Source organism: Oratosquilla oratoria, chromosome 40, assembly GCF_046742065.1.
Source record: "Oratosquilla oratoria isolate Oo_2021 chromosome 40, ASM4674206v1, whole genome shotgun sequence".
In the NCBI taxonomy this organism is placed as follows: domain Eukaryota; kingdom Metazoa; phylum Arthropoda; class Malacostraca; order Stomatopoda; family Squillidae; genus Oratosquilla; species Oratosquilla oratoria.
The window spans coordinates 22,287,436-22,312,435 of NC_134816.1; the positions used below are offsets into that span (position 1 = coordinate 22,287,436).

A 25,000-nucleotide genomic window follows, 5' to 3' on the forward strand; every position below is an offset into this window, starting at 1 on the left:
ACATACTGAGTATAAGTATGTCACAGTAGTACGACATCATCATATAATTTGCTTTTTTTGCACCTTTGGCGGAATGAAACTGTCTAAATCATTGGAAAGAACTCTTTCCTCATCAGATTCCCCTCGCCAATCTATGTTGGTAGGGCACCACCCTCCAGCATCATATGACGTCAGTCCTCGCTTCGCTCGCAGCGAAGTGAGGACTGACGTCATATTTTTCTGGTGGTTGATCAAACATTTTGGTGTTTTATGAATTTTTGTTTTATTTGACCAAATGACAAGACATCTTGTCATCGGAGTTGAATGGGTTAAGAAGGTTCATGGTTAGGTTCTCAGTGGAAACTGTATATGCATGGCAGGTAGTCATGTGGAGGCACATCTTTGAGTTAGAGGCAGAAGTACATTTCAAAATGAAACGAGCCATCCACATGTTCCAGCCAACTTTGTTTCCTGGAAAGCATCCAGGAAAAATGTCAATCCAGGTCCATTTAGTGATCTCAACACAGTTTGGCTTTTGATGTCAGTCATAGAGCCAAGTCTTCCGGTCTTCTCTTCGGATTGCGTGTATCCAAGCTTCTCTTTTCCGATTTTAGATCAGAGTTTCCCCCCTTTGGCACATCATAAAAAGGCTTCGAAGAATTTTTATCCCACCTTGCGGTTTGCACAACCAATAACAAGTCACGATCACTGTCACAACAGATCATGGCAAATGTTTTGCCTCAAATATGCGCACGCAGGTAACACTTATTTTATAGAACCCTTCTAATATTTACATATCTATCAAACAAAGCTATACCTATTAAAAATATTGTTATTTGATCTTCACGACTGTACCAATGCTAATACTGTTGCTCTCATCCTTTGAAATGAACCGACCCTGCTTGGGGATTGATCCCCTAGTCAGGTGAGCCTGAGTGATATGCTGGCGAGGAGGAAGAGGAGGAGGAAGAGGTGGTAGTGGTGGTGGTAGTGATGGTTTGAGGTTGGTGGTAATGGTGGATACTGCCGTTAATGTTCCTTTAAGAAGACTCCAAGAGGAAGACCGGTCTTCGCAAGGGAGTTTCTCAAAATCCCAAATTTCATGATTTCCTCAAACTTTTGCAGTCGATACTCCACACGAGATAAATACGGTGAAGTACATTCAAGTCTTTATTCTGGTTACTAACAATTTCAGTCAGCCTAGATTAATTCATTTTTATAAGGGTTTAAGGTAGACAGATATTCGAGTCTTCAAAATGTATTCAACAGAAAACGTTTTACATGAAAAATTTAACAAAATTCTAAAACTCGGTGCAGGTGAAAAATACTTGTACATCTTCAGTAAATGTTTATCCTAAAAAGAGGAAAAAACTATAAAGTGCAGTTGCTTGAATATAAAACGTGATACCACAATAAAACTAGTTAAATTTGACAACATTTTTGTTTAAACTATCTTCGTTAAAAAAGTATAGAACACAGATTTTTAATATGTCTGGCTTTTTAATTTCTCTCTCTCGCTCACTCGTTTTCATTCTTTGTGTGTAGGTGGGATTCAGTTCCCACCTGCTCGAATTCTCATTTTCTGAACAACGTTTAACCAAGTAAAAAGTTACCAAACCCTTCTACACTATTCTTGAGACACCAAAACCTTTTCTTCTTCTTTCTTTTTCTTCCCAATTTTCATTTCTGGATAGATGCAACCAATGGTGCGTATCTCCTTGTGGCGGGCCTTCAAGATATACATCGGAAAGGGGCCATCTTCAGAACCCGCCCATATTCTTCAAAAATTGCCCATCTCCTCACCTACATCCGAATTAGTCCTCGGTTGGTCGACTTTGCGGTAACTGCTCCCTTCATACTACGGACAAGAAAACATTCCAGCCCTAAAACAGTCGAAATTTTTCTTACGAAATCTATTGGAAGGCCCGGGGATGAATACCAACCCACGGGGATGAGGGTTTCCAGTAAGTGAAAGTCGAGGAATCATCCAGAGCCTTTACATGCCTAAGTGCGCCGCCCCGGGGCAGTTCTTAATGATGCCCCATCACCACTTCCAGCGTCTACTATCATTTACTGCCTATTGGCTTGCGTAATTACATTTTTTTAATGTCCCTATTGCAGAAAGGATTGGGAAAAGTATTTTATGTTCTGTTGATTCTAATGCAAAATGTGTATGTTATGGTATTATTCAGGATTCCTTTGACATTTTTTGTGATTATTTTGTCAGCCTTGTGGACGGCATATTCAGACTAGAATTACCCCCACCCCCCACCCCACCCCCTGTGAGGGCCCTGGAATCGACTATTCTGGGCAGGTATAACTGAACTTGAGGTAGACCTAGGTGTTTTTGTTTTTTTTTTTTTTTTTTTTTTTTTTTTTTTTATCAAACACTTGAGCACTTCATTTTTGGACCACTAAGGTCTTTCTACATTTCTGTCTCAGGAGCGATTCTTATTTTCGAAACATCACCGCATTACCAAATCCTTCAAGATGAAACATTTTCGCCGTTTTGTGCAAATGGGATTGAAATTCTGTCTAAACTACCAGATTCGAATTCTCATGGCCACAGCATTTTTCTTCTGAACGCTAAACATCATCCAGACTATCAATGAATCCTATCGTTCTGGGTTCCAAAGAACTGTTCCTCACCCACCAATAGCACCTGAGTTTCTTTATTTCCTTTGACCGGGGATGGATCTTGGATCCAACAAAGAGATACCTCCGTGGATTACACTCACAGTCCTTCCGACAGCAGAGAATCTTCAGGTCACTGTCGCTCAAAGGCGTGACTTGACCCACACGAGAAATGTCGAGCACCTCTAAGCTTTGCAACACCAAACAAGAGTCGAGATTGCCCAAGATGTGTGTGAAACGATTTATATGCGGAAGGCTTAGGACGAGGATGTTGAGCCGAGGACATCTCCGAAGAATGTGATGCAGGTAACATGGCTCCTTCCTGCCCTCCTCAATGGACAGATATCGGAGTTTCTGGTGAGAGAAGAAGGGCAAGTCTCTTTCGTTAGTATCAAAGTTTCCCACCGAAATGCTAAAGGAGACGAGATTCGGGCATGCCATGAGAATGTAGAGGACGTCGATGAGGCTTATTAGACAGACGTCGTCGAATTTGAGCTCCTGAAGAGAGTGACTCACAGGTAGAAAGGTACTGGGCAGGAGAGCTTGTGGCCCAACAGTGGCGATGTTTTGTATGGTTAAAGAAATGACGTTTTTCATGTTGGCAACAGCATCCATACATTCCCTCTCCTTCGGTAAACCAAAAAAGGCTTTCAGGTCTATATGAGACAACTTGGGGGCAATGCGGGGCATAGTTACTATCCCACGCCAATCTCCCCGGACTAAAACGTACCTCAAGTTCATGGGCTCTCGCACATACCCAATCTCGAACTCCTTCCTTTGCAGGCCGAGGATCACTCCGAAGACGTACTGCCTGGAAGACTTGAGCGTTTTCAGGTGAACGTACCTCGTGAGTAACGATTCTATCTCGAGAACAGTCACGTGACTGTTGTTCATATTCAGGGTCACAAGATTGCACCAAGCGCGAGGGGCGTCAGGACCCGAGCTTAGAAGGTACTCGACCGCTTCTCCATTCATCAAGTCCGTGGCTTCTACGTCGGTCTCCAGAGAGATCAAGGGGCACTTGGACGCCGCTATGAGTACGGGCCGAGTCGCGTGGGGCCCGAGGACGAGTACCTTCAGCGAGGTGCACCATGGGAGGAGGATTTTAAGGTATCCTGCCGTAGACACAGGTTCGAGTCCAGCGACGTTCAGCGTGTGTAAGTTCTCCTGGGGCCGGTCCAGCAAGTTCCTGAGTTCGGGTGTTAGTCTTTGGAGTCTAAATCGGGTGGTGTGCCGGGGGAGCCGGATGAGGATCTTTGGCGCGCGCACGCAGAGGAGGAAAACGAGGATCGAAGTACCGAGGCCAGAACTTCGGTCGCAACTGAAGGTGAAGAGCCAAAGGACGAGATCGTGGAAGAGATCGTGGCAGACGAAGTTCAGCCACGGGATGGTCGAGAGCGGCTCCCATTGAGACTTCAGGAATGGATCCAGACGCTGAAACGGAAGGACAAAGATGAGACTGGGGAGGGGAGGGGAGGGGAGGGGAGTGGAGGGGAGGGGAGTGGAGGGGAGGGGAATGGTGGGGAGGGGAGGGGAATGGTGGGGAGGGGAGGGGAGTGGTGGGGAGGGGAGGGGAGGGGAGGGGAGTGGTGGGGAGGGGAGTGGTGGGGAGGGGAGGGGAATGGTGGGGAGGGGAGTGGTGGGGTGGGGAGGGGAGTGGTGGGGAGGGGAGTGGTGGGGTGGGGAGGGGAGTGGTGGGGAGGGGAGTGGTGGGGAGGGGACTGGTGGGGTGGGGAGAGGAGTGGTGGGGAAGGGAGGGGAGGAGACCAGAGCAGGGCTGGGGAGGAAAACCCAGCGGTTGGGGAGACCAGAGTAGATCGTTTGGTGTGGGGGGGGAGGGGAGGGGGAGAGAACAGTTTTGGTTGGGGGAAGTTTGTAAAGCATCGCAGATCCTTTGATGGGGAGAGTTAATAGTTTTGGTGGGGGGAGAGAGTTAATAGTTTTGGTGGGGAGGAGATCAGAGCGGATCGTTTTGGTGGGGGGAGATCAGAGCGGATCGTTTTAGTGGGGGGGGAGATCAGAGCGGATCGTTTTGGTGGGGGGGGGAGATCAGAGCGGATCGTTTTGGTGGGGGGGGGAGATCAGAGCGGATCGTTTTGGGGGGGGGGATAAAAAAGCGGATAGTTTTGGTGGGGGGGAGATCAGAGCGGATAGTTTTGGTGGGGGGGGGAGATCAGAGCGGATCGTTTTGGTGGGGGGGGACATAAGAGCGGATCGTTTTGGTGGAGGGGGAAAACAGAGCGGATCTGTTTGGTGGAGGGGGAGATCAGAGCGGATCGTTTTGGTGGAGGGGGAGATCAGAGCGGTTCGTTTTGGTGGAGGGGGAGATCAGAGCGGATCGTTTTGGTGGAGGGGGAGATCAGAGCGGATCGTTTTGGTGGAGGGGGAGATCAGAGCGGATCGTTTTGGTGGAAGGGGAGATCAGAGCGGATCGTTTTGGTAGGAGGGGAGATCAGAGCGGATCGTTTTGGTGGGAGGGGAGATCAGAGCGGATCGTTTTGGTGGAGGGGGAGATCAGAGCGGATCGTTTTGGTGGAGGGTGAGATCAGAGCGGATCGTTTTGGTGGAGGGGGAGATCAGAGCGGATCGTTTTGGTGGGGGGGGAGATCAGAGCGGATCGTTTTGGTGGAGGGGGAGATCAGAGCGGATCGTTTTGGGGGAGGGGGAGATCAGAACGGATGGTTTTGGTGGCGGGGAGATCAGAGCGAATCGGTTTGGTGGAGGGGGAAATAAGAGCGGATCGTTTTGGTGGAGGGGGAGATCAGAGCGGATCGTTTTGGTGGAGGGGGAGATCAGAGCGGATCGTTTTGGTGGAGGGGGAGATCAGAGCGGATCGTTTTGGTGGAGGGGGAGATCAGAGCGGATCGTTTTGGTGGAGGGGGAGATCAGAGCGGATCGTTTTGGTGGAGGGGGAGATCAGAGCGGATCGTTTTGGTGGAGGGGGAGATCAGAGCGGATCGTTTTGGTGGAGGGGAGATCAGAGCGGATCGTTTTGGTGGGGGGGGGATCAGAGCGGATCGTTTTGGTGGGGGGGAGATCAGAGCGGATCGTTTTGGTGGGGGGGAGATCAGAGCGGATCGTTTTGGTGGGGGGGAGATCAGAGCGGATCGTTTTGGTGGGGGGGAGATAAGAGCGGATAGTTTTGGTGGGGGGGGAGATCAGAGCGGATCGGTTTGGTGGGAAGGGAGATCAGAGCGGATCGTTTTGGTGGAGGGGGAGATCAGAGCGGATCGTCTTGGTGGAGGGGGAGATCAGAACGGATCGTTTTGGTGGAGGGGAGATCAGAGCGGATCGTTTTGGTGGGGGGGAGATCAGAGCGGATCGTTTTTGGTGGGGGGGAGATCAGAGCGAATCGTTTTGGTGGAGGGGGAGATCAGAGCGGATCGTTTTGGTGGGGGGGAGATCAGAGCGGATCGTTTTGGTGAGGGGGAGATCAGAGCGGATCGTTTTGGTGGGGGGGAGATCAGAGCGGATCGTTTTGGTGGGGGGGGAGATATGAGCGGATCGTTTTGGTGGGGGGGAGATAAGAGCGGATCGTTTTGGTTGGCGGGAGATCAGAGCGGATCGGTTTGGTGGGGGGGAGATCAGAGCGGATCGTTTTAGTGGGGGGGGAGATCAGAGCGGATCGTTTTGGTGGGGGGGAGATCAGAGCGGATCGTTTTGGTGGGGGGGAGATCAGAGCGGATCGTTTTGGTGGGGGGGAGATCAGAGCGGATCGTTTTGGTGGGGGGAGATCAGAGCGGATCGTTTTGGTGGGGGGGGAGATCAGAGCGGATCGTTTTGGTGGGGGGGAGATCAGAGCGGATCGTTTTGGTGGGGGGGGAGATCAGAGCGGATCGTTTTGGTGGGGGGGAGATCAGAGCGGATCGTTTTGGTGGGGGGGAGATCAGAGCGGATCGTTTTGGTGGGGGGGAGATCAGAGCGGATCGTTTTGGTGGGGGGGAGAGATCAGAGCGGATCGTTTTGGTGGGGGGGAGAGATCAGAGCGGATCGTTTTGGTGGGGGGGAGAGATCAGAGCGGATCGTTTTGGTGGGGGGGAGATCAGAGCGGATAGTTTTGGTGGGGGGGAGATCAGAGCGGATCATTTTGGTGGGGGGGAGATCAGAGCGGATCGTTTTGGTGGGGGGGAGATCAGAGCGGATCGTTTTGGTGGGGGGGAGATCAGAGCGGATCGTTTTGGTGTGGGGGGAGATCAGAGCGAATCGTTTTGGTGGGGGGGGAGATCAGAGCGGATCGTTTTGGTGGGGGGGGAGATCAGAGCGGATCGTTTTGGTGGGGGGGAGATCAGAGCGGATCGTTTTGGTGGGGGGGGAGATCAGAGCCGATCGTTTTGGGGGGGGGGGAGATCAGAGCGGATCGTTTTGGTGGGGGGAGATCAGAGCGGATCGTTTTGGTGGGGGGGAGATCAGAGCGGATCGTTTTGGTGGGGGGGAGATCAGAGCGGATCGTTTTGGTGGGGGGGAGATCAGAGCGGATCGTTTTGGTGGGGGGGAGATCAGAGCGGATCGTTTTGGTGGGGGGGAGATCAGAGCGGATCGTTTTGGTGGGGGGGAGATCAGAGCGGATCGTTTTGGTGGGGGGGAGATCAGAGCGGATCGTTTTGGTGGGGGGAGATCAGAGCGGATCGTTTTGGTGGGGGGAGATCAGAGCGGATCGTTTTGGTGGGGGGAGATCAGAGCGGATCGTTTTGGTGGGGGGGAGATCAGAGCGGATCGTTTTGGTGGGGGGGAGATCAGAGCGGATCGTTTTGGTGGGGGGAGATCAGAGCGGATCGTTTTGGTGGAGGGTGAGATCAGAGCGGATCGTTTTGGTGGGGGGTGAGATCAGAGCGGATCGTTTTGGTGGGGGGAGATCAGAGCCGATCGTTTTGGTGGGGGGAGATCAGAGCCGATCGTTTTGGTGGGGGGGAGATCAGAGCGGATCGTTTTGGTGGGGGGAGATCAGAGCGGATCGTTTTGGTGGGGGGAGATCAGAGCGGATCGTTTTGGTGGGGGGAGATCAGAGCGGATCGTTTTGGTGGGGGGAGATCAGAGCGGATAGTGTTTGTGGGGGGGAGATCAGAGCGGATCGTTTTGGTGGGGGGAGATCAGAGCAGATCGTTTTGGTGGGGGGGAGATCAGAGCAGATCGTTTTGGTGGGGGGGAGATCAGAGCAGATCGTTTTGGTGGGGGGGAGATCAGAGCAGATCGTTTTGGTGGGGGGGGAGATCAGAGCAGATCGTTTTGGGGGGGGGGAGATCAGAGCGGATGGGTTTGGGGGGGGGGAGATCAGAGCGGATCGTTTTGGTGGGGGGAGATCAGAGCGGATCGTTTTGGTGGGAAGGGAGATCAGAGCGGATCGTTTTGGTGGGGGGGGAGATCAGAGCGGATCGTTTTGGTGGGGAGGGAGATCAGAGCGGATCGTTTTGGTGGGGGGGGAGATCAGAGCGGATCGTTTTGGTGGGAGGGGAGATCAGAGCGGATCGTTTTGGTGGGAAGGGAGATCAGAGCGGATCGTTTTGGTGGGAAGGGAGATCAGAGCGGATCGTTTTGGTGGGAAGGGAGATCAGAGCGGATCGTTTTGGTGGGGGGGGAGATCAGAGCGGATCGTTTTGGTGGGGAGATCAGAGCGGATCGTTTTGGTGGGAAGGGAGATCAGAGCGGATCGTTTTGGTGGGGAGATCAGAGCGGATCGTTTTGGTGGGGGGGAGATATGAGCGGATCGTTTTGGTGGGGAGATCAGAGCGGATCGTTTTGGTGGGGAGATCAGAGCGAATCGTTTTGGTGGGAAGGGAGATCAGAGCGGATCGTTTTGGTGGGGAGATCAGAGCGGATCGTTTTGGTGGGAGGGGAGATCAGAGCGGATCGTTTTGGTGGGAAGGGAGATCAGAGCGGATCGTTTTGGTGGGGGGGAGATATGAGCGGATCGTTTTGGTGGGGAGATCAGAGCGGATCGTTTTGGTGGGGAGATCAGAGCGGATCGTTTTGGTGGGGAGATCAGAGCGGATCGTTTTGGTGGGAAGGGAGATCAGAGCGGATCGTTTTGGTGGGAAGGGAGATCAGAGCGGATCGTTTTGGTGGGAGGGGAGATCAGAGCGGATCGTTTTGGTGGGAGGGGAGATCAGAGCGGATCGTTTTGGTGGGAAGGGAGATCAGAGCGGATCGTTTTGGTGGGAAGGGAGATCAGAGCGGATCGTTTTGGTGGGAAGGGAGATCAGAGCGGATCGTTTTGGTGGGAAGGGAGATCAGAGCGGATCGTTTTGGTGGGGGGGGAGATCAGAGCGGATCGTTTTGGTGGGGAGATCAGAGCGGATCGTTTTGGTGGGAAGGGAGATCAGAGCGGATCGTTTTGGTGGGAAGGGAGATCAGAGCGGATCGTTTTGGTGGGAAGGGAGATCAGAGCGGATCGTTTTGGTGGGAAGGGAGATCAGAGCGGATCGTTTTGGTGGGAAGGGAGATCAGAGCGGATCGTTTTGGTGGGAAGGGAGATCAGAGCGGATCGTTTTGGTGGGAAGGGAGATCAGAGCGGATCGTTTTGGTGGGAGGGGAGATCAGAGCGGATCGTTTTGGTGGGAAGGGAGATCAGAGCGGATCGTTTTGGTGGGAAGGGAGATCAGAGCGGATCGTTTTGGTGGGAAGGGAGATCAGAGCGGATCGTTTTGGTGGGAAGGGAGATCAGAGCGGATCGTTTTGGTGGGAGGGGAGATCAGAGCGGATCGTTTTGGTGGGAGGGGAGATCAGAGCGGATCGTTTTGGTGGGAGGGGAGATCAGAGCGGATCGTTTTGGTGGGAGGGGAGATCAGAGCGGATCGTTTTGGTGGGAAGGGAGATCAGAGCGGATCGTTTTGGTGGGGGGAGATCAGAGCGGATCGTTTTGGTGGGGGGGGAGATCAGAGCGGATCGTTTTGGTGGGGGGAGATCAGAGCGGATCGTTTTGGTGGGGGGAGATCAGAGCGGATCGTTTTGGTGGGGGGGAGATCAGAGCGGATCGTTTTGGTGGGGGAGATCAGAGCGGATCATTTTGATGGGGGGGAGATCAGAGCGGATCGTTTTGGTGGGGGGGAGATCAGAGCGGATCGTTTTGGTGGGGGGGAGATCAGAGCGGATCGTTTTGGTGGGGGGGAGATCAGAGCGGATCGTTTTGGTGGGGGGGAGATCAGAGCGGATCGTTTTGGTGGGGGGGAGATCAGAGCGGATCGTTTTGGTGGGGGGGGAGATCAGAGCGGATCGTTTTGGTGGGGGGGGAGATCAGAGCGGATCGTTTTGGTGGGGGGGAGATCAGAGCGGATCGTTTTGGTGGGGGGGAGATCAGAGCGGATCGTTTTGGTGGGGGGGAGATCAGAGCGGATCGTTTTGGTGGGGGGGAGATCAGAGCGGATCGTTTTGGTGGGCGGGAGATCAGAGCGGATCGTTTTGGTGGGGGGGGGGGAGATAAGAGCGGATCGTTTTTGTGGGGGGAGATCAGAGCGGATCATTTTGGTGGGAAATCAGAGAGAATCGATTTATTGGGGGGAGATCAGAGCGGATCGTTTTGGTGGGGGGAGATCAGAGCGGATCGTTTTGGTGGGGGGGAGATCAGAGCGGATCGTTTTGGTGGGGGGGGAGATCAGAGCGGATCGTTTTGGTGGGGGGGAGATAAGAGCGGATCGTTTTGGTGGGGGGGAGATCAGAGCGGATCGTTTTGGTGGGGGGGAGATCAGAGCGGATCGTTTTGGTGGGGGGGAGATCAGAGCGGATCGTTTTGGTGGGGGGGAGATCAGAGCGGATCGTTTTGGTGGGGGGGAGATCAGAGCGGATCGTTTTGGTGGGGGGGAGATCAGAGCGGATCGTTTTGGTGGGGGGGAGATCAGAGCAGATCGTTTTGGTGGGGGGGAGATCAGAGCGGATCGTTTTGGTGGGGGGGAGATCAGAGCGGATCGTTTTGGTGGGGGGGAGATCAGAGCGGATCGTTTTGGTGGGGGGGAGATCAGAGCGGATCGTTTTGGTGGGGGGAGATCAGAGCGGATCGTTTTGGTGGGGGGGAGATCAGAGCGGATCGTTTTGGTGGGGGGGAGATCAGAGCGGATCGTTTTGGTGGGGGGGAGAGATCAGAGCCGATCGTTTTGGTGGTGGGGAGAGATCAGAGAGGATCGTAATAGATGGGGGGAGATCAGATCGGATCATTTTGGTGGGGGGGGGAGATCAGTGGAGATCGTTTTGGTGGGGGGGAGATCAGATCGTTTTGGTGGGGGGGAGATCAGAGCGGATCGTTTTGGCGGGGGGAGATCAGAGCGGATCGTTTTGGTGGGTGGAGATAACAGCGGAGAGTTATGCAGTGGCGAGATCAGATCGTATCATTGTGGTGGGGGGGATCAGAGCGGATCGTTTTGGTGGGGGGGGAGATCAGAGCGGATTGTTTTGGTGGGGGGGAGAGATCAGAGCGGATCGTTTTGGTGGGGGGGAGATCAGAGCGGATCGTTTTGGTGGGGGGGAGATCAGAACGGGTCGTTTGTGTGGGGGGGATCAGAGCGGATCATTTTGGTGGGGGGGATCAGAGCGGATCATTTTGGTGGGGGGGATCAGAGCGGATAATTTTGGTGGGGGGGAGATCAGAGCGGATCATTTTGGTGGGGGGGATCAGAGCGGATCATTTTGTTGGGGGGAGATAAGAGCGGATCATTTGGTGGGGGGAGATCAGAGCGGATCATTTTGGTGGGGGGGGAGATCAGAGCGGATCATTTTGGTGGGGGGGAGATCAGAGCGGATCATTTTGGTGGGGGGATCAGAGCGGATCATTTTGGTGGGGGGAGATCAGAGCGGATCATTTTGGTGGGGGGGGGAGATCAGAGCGGATCATTTTGGTGGGGGGGAGATCAGAGCGGAACATTTTGGTGGGGGAGATCAGAGAGGATCATTTTGATGGGGGGGAGATCAGAGCGGATCGTTTTGGTGGGGGGGAGATCAGAGAGGATCATTTTCGTGGGAAAGTCAGAGCGGATCATTTTGGTGGGGGGAGATCAGAGCGGATCATTATGGTGGGAGGAGAGATCAGAGCAGATCGTTTTGGTGGGGGTGAGATCAGAGAGGATCGTTTTGGTGGGGGGGAGATCAGAGCGGATCGTTTTGGTGGGGGGAGATCAGAGCGGATCGTTTTGGTGGGCGGGAGATCAGAGCGGATCGTTTTGGTGGGGGGGGGGAGATCAGAGCGGATCGTTTTGGTGGGAAGGGAGATCAGAGCGGATCGTTTTGGTGGGGGGGGAGATCAGAGCGGATCGTTTTGGTGGGGGGAGATCAAAGAGGATCATGTTGTTGGGGGGAATAAGAGCGGATCATTTTGGAGTGGGGATCAGAGCGGATCATTTTGGTGGGATCAGAGCGGATCATTTTGGTGGGGGGAGATCAGAGCGTATCATTTTGGTGGGGGGGATCAGAGCGGATCATTTTGGTGGGGGAGATCAGAGCGGATCATTTTGTTGGGGGGATCAGAGCGGATCATTTTGGTGGGGGGGAGGATCAGAGCGGATCATTTTGGTGGGGGGGATCAGAGCGGATCATTTTGGTGGGGGGAGATCAGAGCGGATCATTTTGGTGGGGGGATCAGAGCGGATCATTTTGGTGGGGGGGATCAGAGCGGATCATTTTTGGTGGGGGGGAATCAGAGCGGATCATTTTGGTGGGGGGGATCAGAGCGGATCATTTTGGTGGGGGGGGATCAGAGCGGATCATTTTGGTGGGGGGAGATCAGATCGGATCGTTTTGGTGGGGGGAGAACAGAGCGGATAGTGTTGGGGGGGGGGGAGATCAGAGCGGATCGTTGTGGTGGGGGGGAGATCAGAGCGGATCATTTTGGTGGGGGGGGGATCAGAGCGGATCCTGTTGGTGGGGGAGATAAGAGCGGATCATTTTGGTGGGGGGGGATCAGAGCGGATCATTTTTGGTGGGGGGGAGATCAGAGCGGATCATTTTGGTGGGGGGGAGATCAGAGCGGATCATTTTCGTGGGGGGAGATCAGAGCGGATCATTTTGGTGGGGGGACAGATCAGAGCGAATCGTTTTGGTGGTGGGGAGAGATCAGAGCGGATCGTTTTGGTGGGGGGGAGAACAGATCGGATCATTTTGGTGGGGGGGGATCAGAGCGGATCATTTTGGTGGGGGGAGATCAGAGCGGATCATTTTGGTGGGGGGAGATCAGAGCGAATCGTTTTGGTGGAGAGGGAGCTCAGAGCGGATCGTTTTGGTGGAGGGGGAGATCAGAGCGGATCATTTTGGTGGGGGGGGAGATCAGAGCGGATCATTTTCGTGGGGGGGAGATCAGAGCGGATCATTTTCGTGGGAGGGAGATCAGAGCGGATCATTTTGGTGGGGGGAGATCAGAGCGGCTCATTATGGTGGGAGGTGAGATCAGAGCAGATCGTTTTGGTGGGGGGGTGAGATCAGAGCGGATCGTTTTGGTGGGGGGAGATCAGAGCGGATCGGTTTGGTGGGGGGGAGATCAGAGCGGATCGTTTTGGTGGGGGGGAGATCAGAGCGGATCGTTTTGGTGGGGGGGAGATCAGAGCGGATCGTTTTGGTGGGGGGGAGATCAGAGCGGATCGTTTTGGTGGGGGGGGAGATCACAGCGGATCGTTTTGGTGGGGGGGAGATAAGAGCGGATCGTTTTGTGGGAGGGGATATAAGTGTGGATAGTTTTGGTGGGGGGGAGATCAGAGAGGATCGTTTTTGTGGGGGGGGAGATCAGAGCGGATCGTTTTGGTGGGGGGGAGATCAGAGCGGATCGTTTTGGTGGGGGGGAGATCAGAGCGGATCGTTTTGGTGGGGGGGGAGATCAGAGCGGATCGTTTTGGTGGGGGGGGAGATCAGAGCGGATCGTTTTGGTGGGGGGGAGATCAGAGCGGATCGTTTTGGTGGGGGGAGATCAGAGCGGATCGTTTTGGTGGGGGGAGATCAGAGCGGATCGTTTGTGGGGGGAGATCAGAGCGGATCGTTTGTGGGGGGGATCAGAGCGGATCGTTTTGGTGGGGGGGAGATCAGAGCGAATCGTTTTGGTGGGGGGAGATCAGAGCGGATCGTTTTGGTGGGGGGGAGATCAGAGCGGATCGTTTTGGTGGGGGGGAGATCAGAGCGGATCGTTTTGGTGGGGGGAGATCAGAGCGGATCGTTTTGGTGGGGGGGAGATCAGAGCGGATCGTTTTGGTGGGGGGAGATCAGAGCAGATCGTTTTGGTGGGGGGAGATCAGAGCAGATCGTTTTGGTGGGGGGAGATCAGAGGAGATCGTTTTGGTGGGGGGAGATCAGAGGAGATCGTTTTGGTGGGGGGAGATCAGAGGAGATCGTTTTGGTGGGGGGGAGATCAGAGCAGATAGTTTTGGTGGGGGGGAGATCAGAGCAGATAGTTTTGGTGGGAGATCAGAGCGGATCGTTTTGGTGGGGGGAGATCAGAGCGGATCGTTTTGGTGGGGGGAGATCAGAGCGGATCATTTTAGTGGGGGGGAGATCAGAGCGGATCGTTTTAGTGGGGGGGAGATCAGAGCGGATCGTTTTAGTGGGGGGGGAGATCAGAGCGGATCGTTTTGGTGGGGGGAGATCAGAGCGTATCATTTTGGTGGGGGGGATCAGAGCGGATCATTTTGGTGGGGGAGATAAGAGAGGATCATTTTGGTGGGGGAGATCAGAGCGGATCATTTTGGTGGGGGGATCAGAGCGGATCATTTTGGTGGGGGGATCAGAGCGGATCACTTTGGTGGGGGGGGAGATCAGAGCGGATCGTTTTGGTGGGGGGAGATAAGAGCGGATCTTTTTGGTGGGGGAGAGATCAGAGCGGATCATTTTGGTGGGGGGGAGATCAGAGCGGATCATTTTGGTGGGGGGGAGATCAGAGCGGATCATTTTGGTGGGGGGGGGAGATCAAAGCGGATCATTTTGGTGTGTGGGAGATCAGAGCGGATCATTTTGGTGGGGGGGAGATCAGAGCGGATCATTGGTGGTGGGGGAGATCAGAGCGGATCATTTTCGTGGGAAAGTCAGAGCGGATCATTTTTGGGGGGGGGGAGATCAGAGCGGATCTTTTTGGTGGGGGGGAGATCAGAGCCGATCGTTTTGGTGGGGGGGTAGATCAGAGCGGAACGTTTTGGTGGGGGGGCGATCAGAGCGGATCGTTTTGGTGGGAGATCAGAGCGCATCGTTTTGGTGGGAGGGGAGATCAGAGCGGATCGTTTTGGTGGGGGGGAGATCAGAGCGGATCGTTTTGGTGGGAGATCAGAGCGGATCGTTTTGGTGGGGGGAGATCAGAGCGGATCGTTTTGGTGGGGGGAGATCAGAGCGGATCATTTTGTTGGGGGGTATCAGAGCGGATCATTTTGGTGGGGGGGATCAGAGAGGATCATTTTGGTGGGGGGGATCAGAGCGGATCATTTTGGTGGGGGGGATCAGAGCGGATCATTTTGGTGGGGGAGATCAGAGCGGATCATTTTGGTGGGGGAGATCAGAGCGGATCATTTTGGTGGGGGAGATCAGAGCGGATCATTTTGGTGGGGGGATCAGAGCGGAGCATTTTGGTGGGGGGATCAGAGCGGATCATTTTGGTGGGGGGGATCAGAGCGGATCATTTTGGTGGGGGGTATCAGAGCGGATCATTTTGGTGGGGGTATCAGAGCGGATCATTTTGGTGGGGGGATCAGAGCGGATCACTTTGGTGGGGGGGGAGATCAGAGCGGATCATTTTGGTGGGGGGGAGATCAGAGCGGAACATTTTGGTGGGGGGGGAGATCAGAGCGGATCATTTTGGTGGGGGGGATCAGAGCGGATCATTTTGATGGGGGGAGATCAGAGCGGATCATTTTGGTGGGGGGGGAGATCAGAGCGGATCATTTTCGTGGGGGGGAGATCAGAGCGGATCATTTTCGTGGGAGGGAGCTCAGAGCGAATCGTTTTGGTGGTGGGGAGAGATAAGAGCGGATCGTTTTGGTGGGGGGGAGATAAAAGCGGATCATTTTGGGGGGGGGGGGACATAACGGATCATTTTGGTGGGGGGGGATCAGAGCGGATCGTTGTGGTGGGGGGATATCAGAGCGGATCGTTTTGGGGGGGGGGAGATCAGAGCGAATCGTTTTGGTGGCTGGGGAGATCAGAGCGGATCGTTTTGGTGGAGGGGGAGATCAGAGCGGATCGTTTTGGTGGGGGGGGGAGATCAGAGCGGATCATTTTCGTGGGAGATCAGAGCGGATCATTTTGGTGGGGGGGGGAGATCAGAGCGGATCATTATGGTGGGTGGTGAGATCAGAGCAGATCGTTTTGGTGGGGGATGAAATCAGAGTGGATCGTTTTGGTGGGGGGTGAGATCAGAGCGGATCGTTTTGGTGGGGGGTGAGATCAGAGCGGATCGTTTTGGTGGGGGGTGAGATCAGAGCGGATCGTTTTGGTGGGGGGTGAGATCAGAGCGGATCGTTTTGGTGGGGGGAGATCAGAGCCGATCGTTTTGGTGGGGGGGAGATCAGAGCGGATCGTTTTGGTGGGGGGGAGATCAGACCGGAACGTTTTTGTGGGGGGGATAGATCAGAGCGGATGGTATTGGTGGGGGGGGGAGATCAGAGCGGATCGTTTTGGTGGGGGGGGGGGAGATCAGAACGGATCGTTTTGGTGGGGGGGAGATCAGAGCGGATCGTTTTGGTGGGGGGGGATCAGATCGTTTTGGTGGGGGGGATCAGAGCGGATCGTTTTGGTGGGGGATCAGAGCGGATCGTTTTGGTGGGGGGATCAGAGCGGATCGTTTTGGTGGGGGGATCAGAGCGGAAAGTTTTGGTGGGGGATCAGAGCGGATCGTTTTGATGGGATCAGAGCGGATCGTTTTGGTGGGGGTATCAGAGCGGATCGTTTTTGGTGGGGGGGAGATCAGAGCGGATCGTTTTGGTGGGGGGCCCAACAGTCCGCACCGTTTTGGGGGGGGGGAGATCAGAGCGGATCGTTTCGGTGGCGGGGAGATCAGAGCGGATCGTTTTGGTGGGGGTTATCAGAGCGGATCGTTTTGGTGGGAGGGGAGATCAGAGCGGATCGTTTTGGTGGGAGGGGAGATCAGAACGGATCGTTTTGGTGGGATGGGAGATGAGCGCGGATCGTTTTGGTGGGGGGGAGATCAGAGCGGATCGTTTTGGTGGGGGGAGATCAGAGCGGATCGTTTTGGTGGGGGGAGATCAGAGCGGATCGTTTTGGTGGGGGGAGATCAGAGCGGATCGTTTTGGTGGGGGGATCAGAGCGGATCGTTTTGGTGGGGGGGAGATCAGAGCGGATCGTTTTGGTGGGGGGAGATCAGAGCGGATCGTTTTGGTGGGGGGGAGATCAGAGCGGATCGTTTTGGTGGGGGGAGATCAGAGCGGATCGTTTTGGTGGGGGGGAGATCAGAGCGGATAGTTTTGGTGGGGGGATCAGAGCGGATCGTTTTGGTGGGGGATCAGAGCGGATCGTTTTGATGGGATCAGAGCGGATCGTTTTGGTGGGGGTATCAGAGCGGATCGTTTCGGTGGGGGGGAGATCAGAGCGGATCGTTTTGGTGGGGGGAGATCAGAGCGGATCGTTTTGGTGGGGGGGAGATCAGAGCGGATCGTTTTGGTGGGGGGAGATCAGAGCGGATCGTTTTGGTGGGGGGAGATCAGAGCGGATCGTTTTGGTGGGGGGAGATCAGAGCGGATCGTTTTAGTGGGGGGGCCATCAGAGCGGAACCTTTTGGGGGGGGGGAGATCAGAGCGGATCGTTTTTGGGGGGGAGATCAGAGCGGATCGTTTTGGTTGGGGGGAGATCAGAGCGGATCGTTTTGGTGGGGGGGAGATCAGAGCGGATCGTTTTGGTGGGGGGGAGATCAGAGCGGATCGTTTTGGTGGGGGGGAGATCAGAGCGGATCGTTTTGGTGGGGGGGAGATCAGAGCGGATCGTTTTGGTGGGGGGGGAGTACATAGCGGATGGTTTTGTGGGGGGGGTGATGAGAACGGATGGTGTTGGTAGGAGGGGAGATCAGAGCGGATCGTTTTGGCGGGGGGAGATCAGAGCGGATCGTTTTGGTGGGGGGAGATCAAAGCGGATCGTTTTGGTGGGGGGAGATCAGAGCGGATCATTTTGGTGGGGGGTATCAGAGCGGATCATTTTGGTGGGGGTATCAGAGCGGATCATTTTGGTGGGGGGATCAGAGCGGATCACTTTGGTGGGGGGGGAGATCAGAGCGGATCGTTTTGGTGGGGGGGAGATCAGAGCGGATCGTTTTGGTGGGGGGGGAGATCAGAGCGGATCGTTTTGGTGGGAGGGGAGATCAGAGCGGATCGTTTTGGTGGGGGGGATATCAGAGAGCGGATCACTTTGGTGGGGGGGGAGATCAGAGCGCATCATGGTGGGGGGGGGGGAGATCAGTGCGGATCGTTTTGGTGGGTGGGGAAGGGGGTGAGAGCAGATCGTTTTGGTGGGGGGGAGATCAGAGTGGATCGTTTTGGTGGGGGGAGATCAGAGTGGATCGTTTTGGTGGGGGGTGAGATCAGAGTGGATCGTTTTGGTGGGGGGTGAGATCAGAGTGGATCGTTTTGTTGGGGGGGGGGAGATCAGAGCGGATCGTTTTGGTTGGTTGGGAGATCAGAGCGGATCGTTTTGGTGGGGGGGGGAGATCAGAGCGGATCGTTTTGGTGGGAAGGGAGATCAGAGCGGATCGTTTTGGTGGGAAGGGAGATCAGAGCGGATCGTTTTGGTGGGGGGGAGATCAGAGTGGATCGTTTTGGTGGGGGGGGGAGATCAGAGCGGATCGTTTTGGTGGGGGGAAGATCAGATCGTTTTGGTGGGGGGGATCAGAGCGGATCGTTTTGGTGGGGGGGATCAGAGCGGATCGTTTTGGTGGGGGGAGATCAGAGCGGATCGTTTTGGTGGGGGGAGATCAGAGCGGATCGTTTTGGTGGGGGATCAGAGCGGATCGTTTTGTTGGGATCAGAGCGGATCGTTTTGGTGGGGGGGAGATCAGAGCGGATCGTTTTGGTGGGGGGGAGATAAGAACGGATCGTTTTTGTTGGGGGGAGATAATAGCGGATCGTTTTGGTGGGGGGGAGATCGGAGCGGATCGTTTTTGTGGGGGATCAGAGCGGATCGTTTTGGTGGGGGGGAGATCAGAGCGGATCGTTTTGGTGGGGGGGGGGAGATCAGAGCGGATCGTTTTGGTGGGGGGGAGATCAGAGCGGATCGTTTTGGTGGGGGGAGATCAGAGCGGATCGTTTTGGTGGGGGGAGATCAGAGCGGATCGTTTTGGTGGGGGGAGATCAGAGCGGATCGTTTTGGTGGGGGGAGATAAGAGCGGATCGTTTTGGTGGAGGGGAGATAAGAGCGGAACGGTTTGGGGGGGGGGAGATCAGAGCGGCTGGTTTTGGGGGGGGGATGAGAGCGGATCGTTTTGGTTGGGGGAGATCAGAGCGGATCGTTTTGGGGGGGGGATCAGAGCGGATCGTTTTGGTGGGGGGGAGATCAGAGCGGATCGTTTTGGTGGGGGGGAGATCAGAGCGGATCGTTTTGGTGGGGGGGGGAGATCAGAGCGGATCGTTTTGGTGGGGGGGGAGATCAGAGCGGATCGTTTTGGTGGGGGGGGAGATCAGAGCGGATCGTTGTGGGGGGGGGGAGATCAGAGCGGATCGTTTTGGTGAGGGGGAGATCAGAGCGGATCGTTTTGGTGGGGGGGAGATCAGAGCAGATCGTTTTGGTGGGGGGAGATCAGAGCAGATCGTTTTGGTGGGGGGAGATCAGAGCAGATCGTTTTGGTGGGGGGAGATCAGAGCGGATCGTTTTGGTGGGGGGAGATCAGAGCGGATCGTTTTGGTGGGGGGAGATCAGAGCGGATCGTTTTGGTGGGGGGAGATCAGAGCGGATCGTTTTGGTGGGGGGAGATCAGAGCGGATCGTTTTGGTGGGGGGAGATCAGAGCGGATCGTTTTGGTGGGGGGGGAGATCAGAGGAGATCGTTTTGGTGGGGGGGAGATCAGCAGATCGTTTTGGTGGGGGGGGAGATCAGAGATCGTTTTGGTGGGGGGGAGATCAGAGCGGATCGTTTTGGTGGGTGAGATCAGAGCGGATCGTTTTGGTGGGGGGGATCAGAGCGGATCGTTTTGGTGGGAGAGATCAGAGCGGATCGTTTTGGTGGGGGGGGAGATCAGAGCGGATCGTTTTGGTGGGGGGGGACATCAGAGCGGATCGTTTTAGTGGGGGGAGATCAGAGCGGATCGTTTTGGTGGGGGGAGGTCAGAGCGGATCATTTTGGTGGGGGGATCAGAGCGGAGCAGTTTGGTGGGGGAGATCAGAGAGGATCATTTTGGTGGGGGGGGTCAGAGCGGATCATTTTGGTGGGGGGGATCAGAGCGGATCATTTTGGTGGGGGGGGATCAGAGCGGATCGTTTGTGGGGGGGGAGATCAGAGCGGATCGTTTTGGTGGGGGGGGAGATCAGAGCGAATCATTTTTGTTGGGGGGATCAGAGCGGATCATTTTGGTGGGGGGGATCAGAGCGGATCATTTTGGTGGGGGGGCGATCAGAGCGGATCGTTTTGGTGGGGGGGAGATCAGAGCGGATCATTTTGGTGGGGGGAGATCATAGCGGATCATTTTAGTGGGGGGGAGAACAGAGCGGATCATTTTAGTGGGGGGGAGATCAGAGCGGATCGTTTTGGTGGGGGGGAGATCAGAGCGGATCATTTTTGTGGGGGGGGATCAGAGCGGATCATTTTGGTGGGGGGGGATCAGAGCGAATCATTTTGGTGGGGGGAGATCAGAGCGAATCGTTTTGGTGGGGGGGGAGATCAGAGCGGATCGTTTTGGTGGGGGGACAGATCAGAGCGAATCGTTTTGGTGGTGGGGAGAGATCAGAGCGGATCGTTTTGGTGGGGGGGAGATCAGAGCGGATCATTTTGGTGGGGGGGGATCAGAGCGGATCATTTTGGTTGGGGGGGATCAGAGCGGATCATTATGGTGGGTGGTGAGATCAGAGCAGATCGTTTTGGTGGGGGATGAAATCAGAGTGGATCGTTTTGGTGGGGGATGAAATCAGAGTGGATCGTTTTGGTGGGGGGTGAGATTAGAGTGGATCGTTTTGGTGGGGGGTGAGATCAGAGTGGATCGTTTTGGTGGGGGGTGAGATCAGAGCGGATCGTTTTGGTGGGAGATCAGAGCGGATCGTTTTGGTGGGAGATCAGAGCGGATCGTTTTGGTGGGGGGAGATCAGAGCGGATCGTTTTGGTGGGAAGGGATAACAGACCGGATAGGTTTGGTGTGGGGGAGATCAGAGCGGATCGTTTTGCTGGGGGGGGAGATCAGAGCGGATCGTTTTGCTGGGGGGGTAGATCAGAGCGGATCGTTTTGGTGGGGGGGGTGTAAAGAGGGGATCGTTTGGGTGGGGGGGGATCAGAGCGGATCGTTTTGGTGGGGGGGATCAGAGCGGATCGTTTTGGTGGGGGGAAGATCAGATCGTTTTGGTGGGGGGGATCAGAGCGGATCGTTTTGGTGGGGGGGATCAGAGCGGATCGTTTTGGTGGGGGGAGATCAGAGCGGATCGTTTTGGTGTGGGGGATCAGAGCTGATCGTTTCGGTGGGGGGGAGATCAGAGCGGATCGTTTAGATGGGGGGGAGATCAGAGCGGATCGTTTTGGTGGGGGGGAGATCAGAGCGGATCGTTTTGGTGGGGGGGGAGATCAGAGCGGATCGTTTTGGTGGGGGGGGAGATCAGAGCGGATCGTTTTGGTGGGGGGGGAGATCAGAGCGGATAGTTTTGGTGGGGGGGAGATCAGAGCGGATCGTTTCGGTGGGGGGGGGAGATCAGAGCGGATCGTTTCGGTGGGGGGGGAGATCAGAGCGGATCGTTTTGGTGGGGGGGACATCAGAGCAGATCGTTTTGGTGGGGGTGACATCAGAGCAGATCGTTTTGGTGGGGGTGACATCAGAGCAGATCGTTTTGGTGGGGGGGACATCAGAGCAGATCGTTTTGGTGGGGGGGACATCAGAGCAGATCGTTTTGGTGGGGGGGACATCAGAGCAGATCGTTTTGGTGGGGGGAGATCAGAGCAGATCGTTTTGGTGGGGGGGGAGATCAGAGCAGATCGTTTTGGTGGGGGGGAGATCAGAGCAGATCGTTTTGGTGGGGGGGAGATCAGAGCAGATCGTTTTGGTGGGGGGAGATCAGAGCAGATCGTTTTGGTGGGGGGGAGATCAGAGCAGATCGTTTTGGTGGGGGGGGAGATCAGAGCAGATCGTTTTGGTGGGGGGGGAGATCAGCAGATCGTTTTGGTGGGGGGGGAGATCAGCAGATCGTTTTGGTGGGGGGAAGATCAGAGCAGATCGTTTTGGTGGGGGGAAGATCAGAGCAGATCGTTTTGGTGGGGGGAAGATCAGAGCAGATCGTTTTGGTGGGGGGGAAGATCAGAGCAGATCGTTTTGGTGGGGGGGAAGATCAGAGCAGATCGTTTTGGTGGGGGGGAAGATCAGAGCAGATCGTTTTGGTGGGGGGGAAGATCAGAGCAGATCGTTTTGGGGGGGGGGGAAGAACAGAGCAGATCGTTTTGGTGGGGGGGGAAGATCAGAGCAGATCGTTTTGGTGGGAGGGAAGATCAGAGCAGGTCGTTTTGGTGGGGGGAAGATCAGAGCAGATCGTTTTGGTGGGGGGAAGATCAGAGGAGATCGTTTTGGTGGGGCGAGATCAGAGGAGATCGTTTTGGTGGGGGGAGATCAGATAAGATCGTTTTGGTGGGGGAAAGATCAGAGCAGATCGTTTTGGTGGGGGGGAAGATCAGAGCAGATCGTTTTGGTGGGGGGGAAGATCAGAGCAGATCGTTTTGGTGGGGAGAGATCAGAGCAGATCGTTTTGGTGGGGGGGAGATCAGAGCAGATCGTTTTGGTGGGGGGGAGATCAGAGCAGATCGTTTTGGTGGGGGGGAGATCAGAGCAGATCGTTTTGGTGGGGGTGAGATCAGAGCAGATCGTTTTGGTGGGGGTGAGATCAGAGCAGATAGTTTTGGTGGGGGTGAGATCAGAGCAGATAGTTTTGGTGGGGGTGAGATCAGAGCAGATAGTTTTGGTGGGGGGGAGATCAGAGCAGATCTTTTTGGTGGGGGGAGATCAGAGCAGATAATTTTGGTGTGGGGGAGATCAGAGCAGATAATTTTGGTGTGGGGGAGATCAGAGCAGATAGTTTTGGTGGGGGGAGATCAGAGCAGATAGTTTTGGTGGGGGGGAGATCAGAGCAGATAGTTTTGGTGTGGGGGAGATCAGAGCAGATAGTTTTGGTGGAGGGGAGATCAGAGCAGATAGTTTTGGTGGAGGGGAGATCAGAGCAGATAGTTTTGGTGGAGGGGAGATCAGAGCAGATCGTTTTGGTGGGGGGGGGGAGATCAGAGCAGATCGTTTTGGTGGGGGGGGGAGATCAGAGCAGATAGTTTTGGTGGGGGGGGGGAGATCAGAGCAGATAGTTTTGGTGGGGGGGGATATCATAGCATATAGTTTTTGTGGGGGGGTATATAAGAGCAGATAGTTTAGGGGGGGGGGGTAGATCAGAGCAGATAGTTTTGGTGGGGGGGGAGATCAGAGCAGATAGTTTTGGTGGGGGGGGAGATCAGAGCAGATAGTTTTGGTGGGGGGGGAGATCAGAGCAGATAGTTTTGGTGGGGGGGGAGATCAGAGCAGATAGTTTTGGTGGGGGGGGGAGATCAGAGCAGATAGTTTTTGGTGGGGGGGGAGCTCAGAGCAGATAGTTTTGGTGGGGGGGAGATCAGAGATCATTTTGGTGGGGGCGAGATCAGAGCAGATCGTTTTGGTGGGGGGGAGATCAGAGCAGATAGTTTTGTGGGGAGATCAGAGCAGATAGTTTTGGTGGGGGGAGATCAGAGCAGATAGTTTTGGTGGGGGGGAGATCAGAGCAGATAGTTTTGGTGGGGGGGAGATCAGAGCAGATAGTTTTGGTGGGGGGGAGATCAGAGCAGATAGTTTTGGTGGGGGGGGAGATCAGAGCAGATAGTTTTGGTGGGGGGAGATCAGAGCAGATAGTTTTGGTGGGGGTGAGATCAGAGCAGATAGTTTTGGTGGGGGGGAGATCAGAGCAGATAGTTTTGGTGGGGGGGGAGATCAGAGCAGATAGTTTTGGTGGGGGGGAGATCAGAGCAGATAGTTTTAGTGGGGAGATCAGAGCAGATAGTTTTAGTGGGGAGATCAGAGCAGATAGTTTTGGTGGGGAGATCAGAGCAGATAGTTTTGGTGGGGAGATCAGAGCAGATAGTTTTGGTGGGGGAGATCAGAGCAGATAGTTTTGGTGGGGGGAGATCAGAGCAGATAGTTTTGGTGGGGTGAGATCAGAGCAGATAGTTTTGGTGGGGTGAGATCAGAGCAGATCGTTTTGGTGGGGGGGGAGATCAGAGCAGATAGTTTTGGTGGGGGGAGATCAGAGCAGATAGTTTTGGTGGGGGGAGATCAGAGCAGATAGTTTTGGTGGGGGGAGATCAGAGCAGATAGTTTTGGTGGGGGGAGATCAGAGCAGATACAATTGTTTGGTCGAGATAATATCAGATAGTTGTGGTGGGGGGTGATCAGAGCAGATAGTTTTGGTGGGGGGAGATAACAGCAGATATATTTGGTGGGGTGAGATCAGAGCAGATAGTTTTGGTGGGGGTGAGATCAGAGCAGATAGTTTTGGTGGGGGTGAGATCAGAGCAGATAGTTTTGGTGGGGGTGAGATCAGAGCAGATAGTTTTGGTGGGGGTGAGATCAGAGCAGATAGTTTTGGTGGGGGTGAGATCAGAGCAGATAGTTTTGGTGGGGGTGAGATCAGAGCAGATAGTTTTGGTGGGGGGGAGATCAGAGCAGATAGTTTTGGTGGGGTGGGAGATCAGAGCAGATAGTTTTGGTGGGGGGTGAGATCAGAGCAGATAGTTTTGGTGGGGGGTGAGATCAGAGCAGATAGTTTTGGTGGGGGGTGAGATCAGAGCAGATAGTTTTGGTGGGGGGGGAGATCAGAGCAGATAGTTTTGGTGGGGGGGGAGATCAGAGCAGATAGTTTTGGTGGGGGGAGATCAGAGATCATTTTGGTGGGGGCGAGATCAGAGCAGATCGTTTTGGTGGGGGGGAGATCAGAGCAGATAGTTTTGTGGAGATCAGAGCAGATAGTTTTGGTGGGGGGAGATCAGAGCAGATAGTTTTGGTGGGGTGAGATCAGAGCAGATAGTTTTGGTGGGGGGAGATCAGAGCAGATAATTTTGGTGTGGGGGAGATCAGAGCAGATAATTTTGGTGGGGGGGAAATCAGCGCAGATAGTTTTGGTGGGGGGAGATCAGAGCAGATAGTTTTGGTGGGGGGAGATCAGAGCAGATAGTTTTGGTGGGGGGAGATCAGAGCAGATAGTTTTGGTGGGGGGGAGATCAGAGCAGATAGTTTTGGTGGGGGTGAGATCAG

General features: G+C 54.8%; 1 protein-coding gene across 1 annotated transcript in view; it reads right to left on the bottom strand.

The window, feature by feature from the left end:
* Nucleotides 1-1,221: 1,221 nt before the first annotated feature.
* The window catches only part of LOC143020502 (uncharacterized), a 31,260-nt gene continuing 7,481 nt past the window's right edge, over nt 1,222-25,000 (bottom strand). Inside the window, exon 5 of the mRNA XM_076176929.1 lies at nt 1,222-4,047. Within this exon, the coding sequence (XP_076033044.1) occupies nt 2,566-4,047 (1,482 nt within the window). The 3' untranslated portion in view covers nt 1,222-2,565. The remainder of the gene's footprint in view (nt 4,048-25,000) is intronic.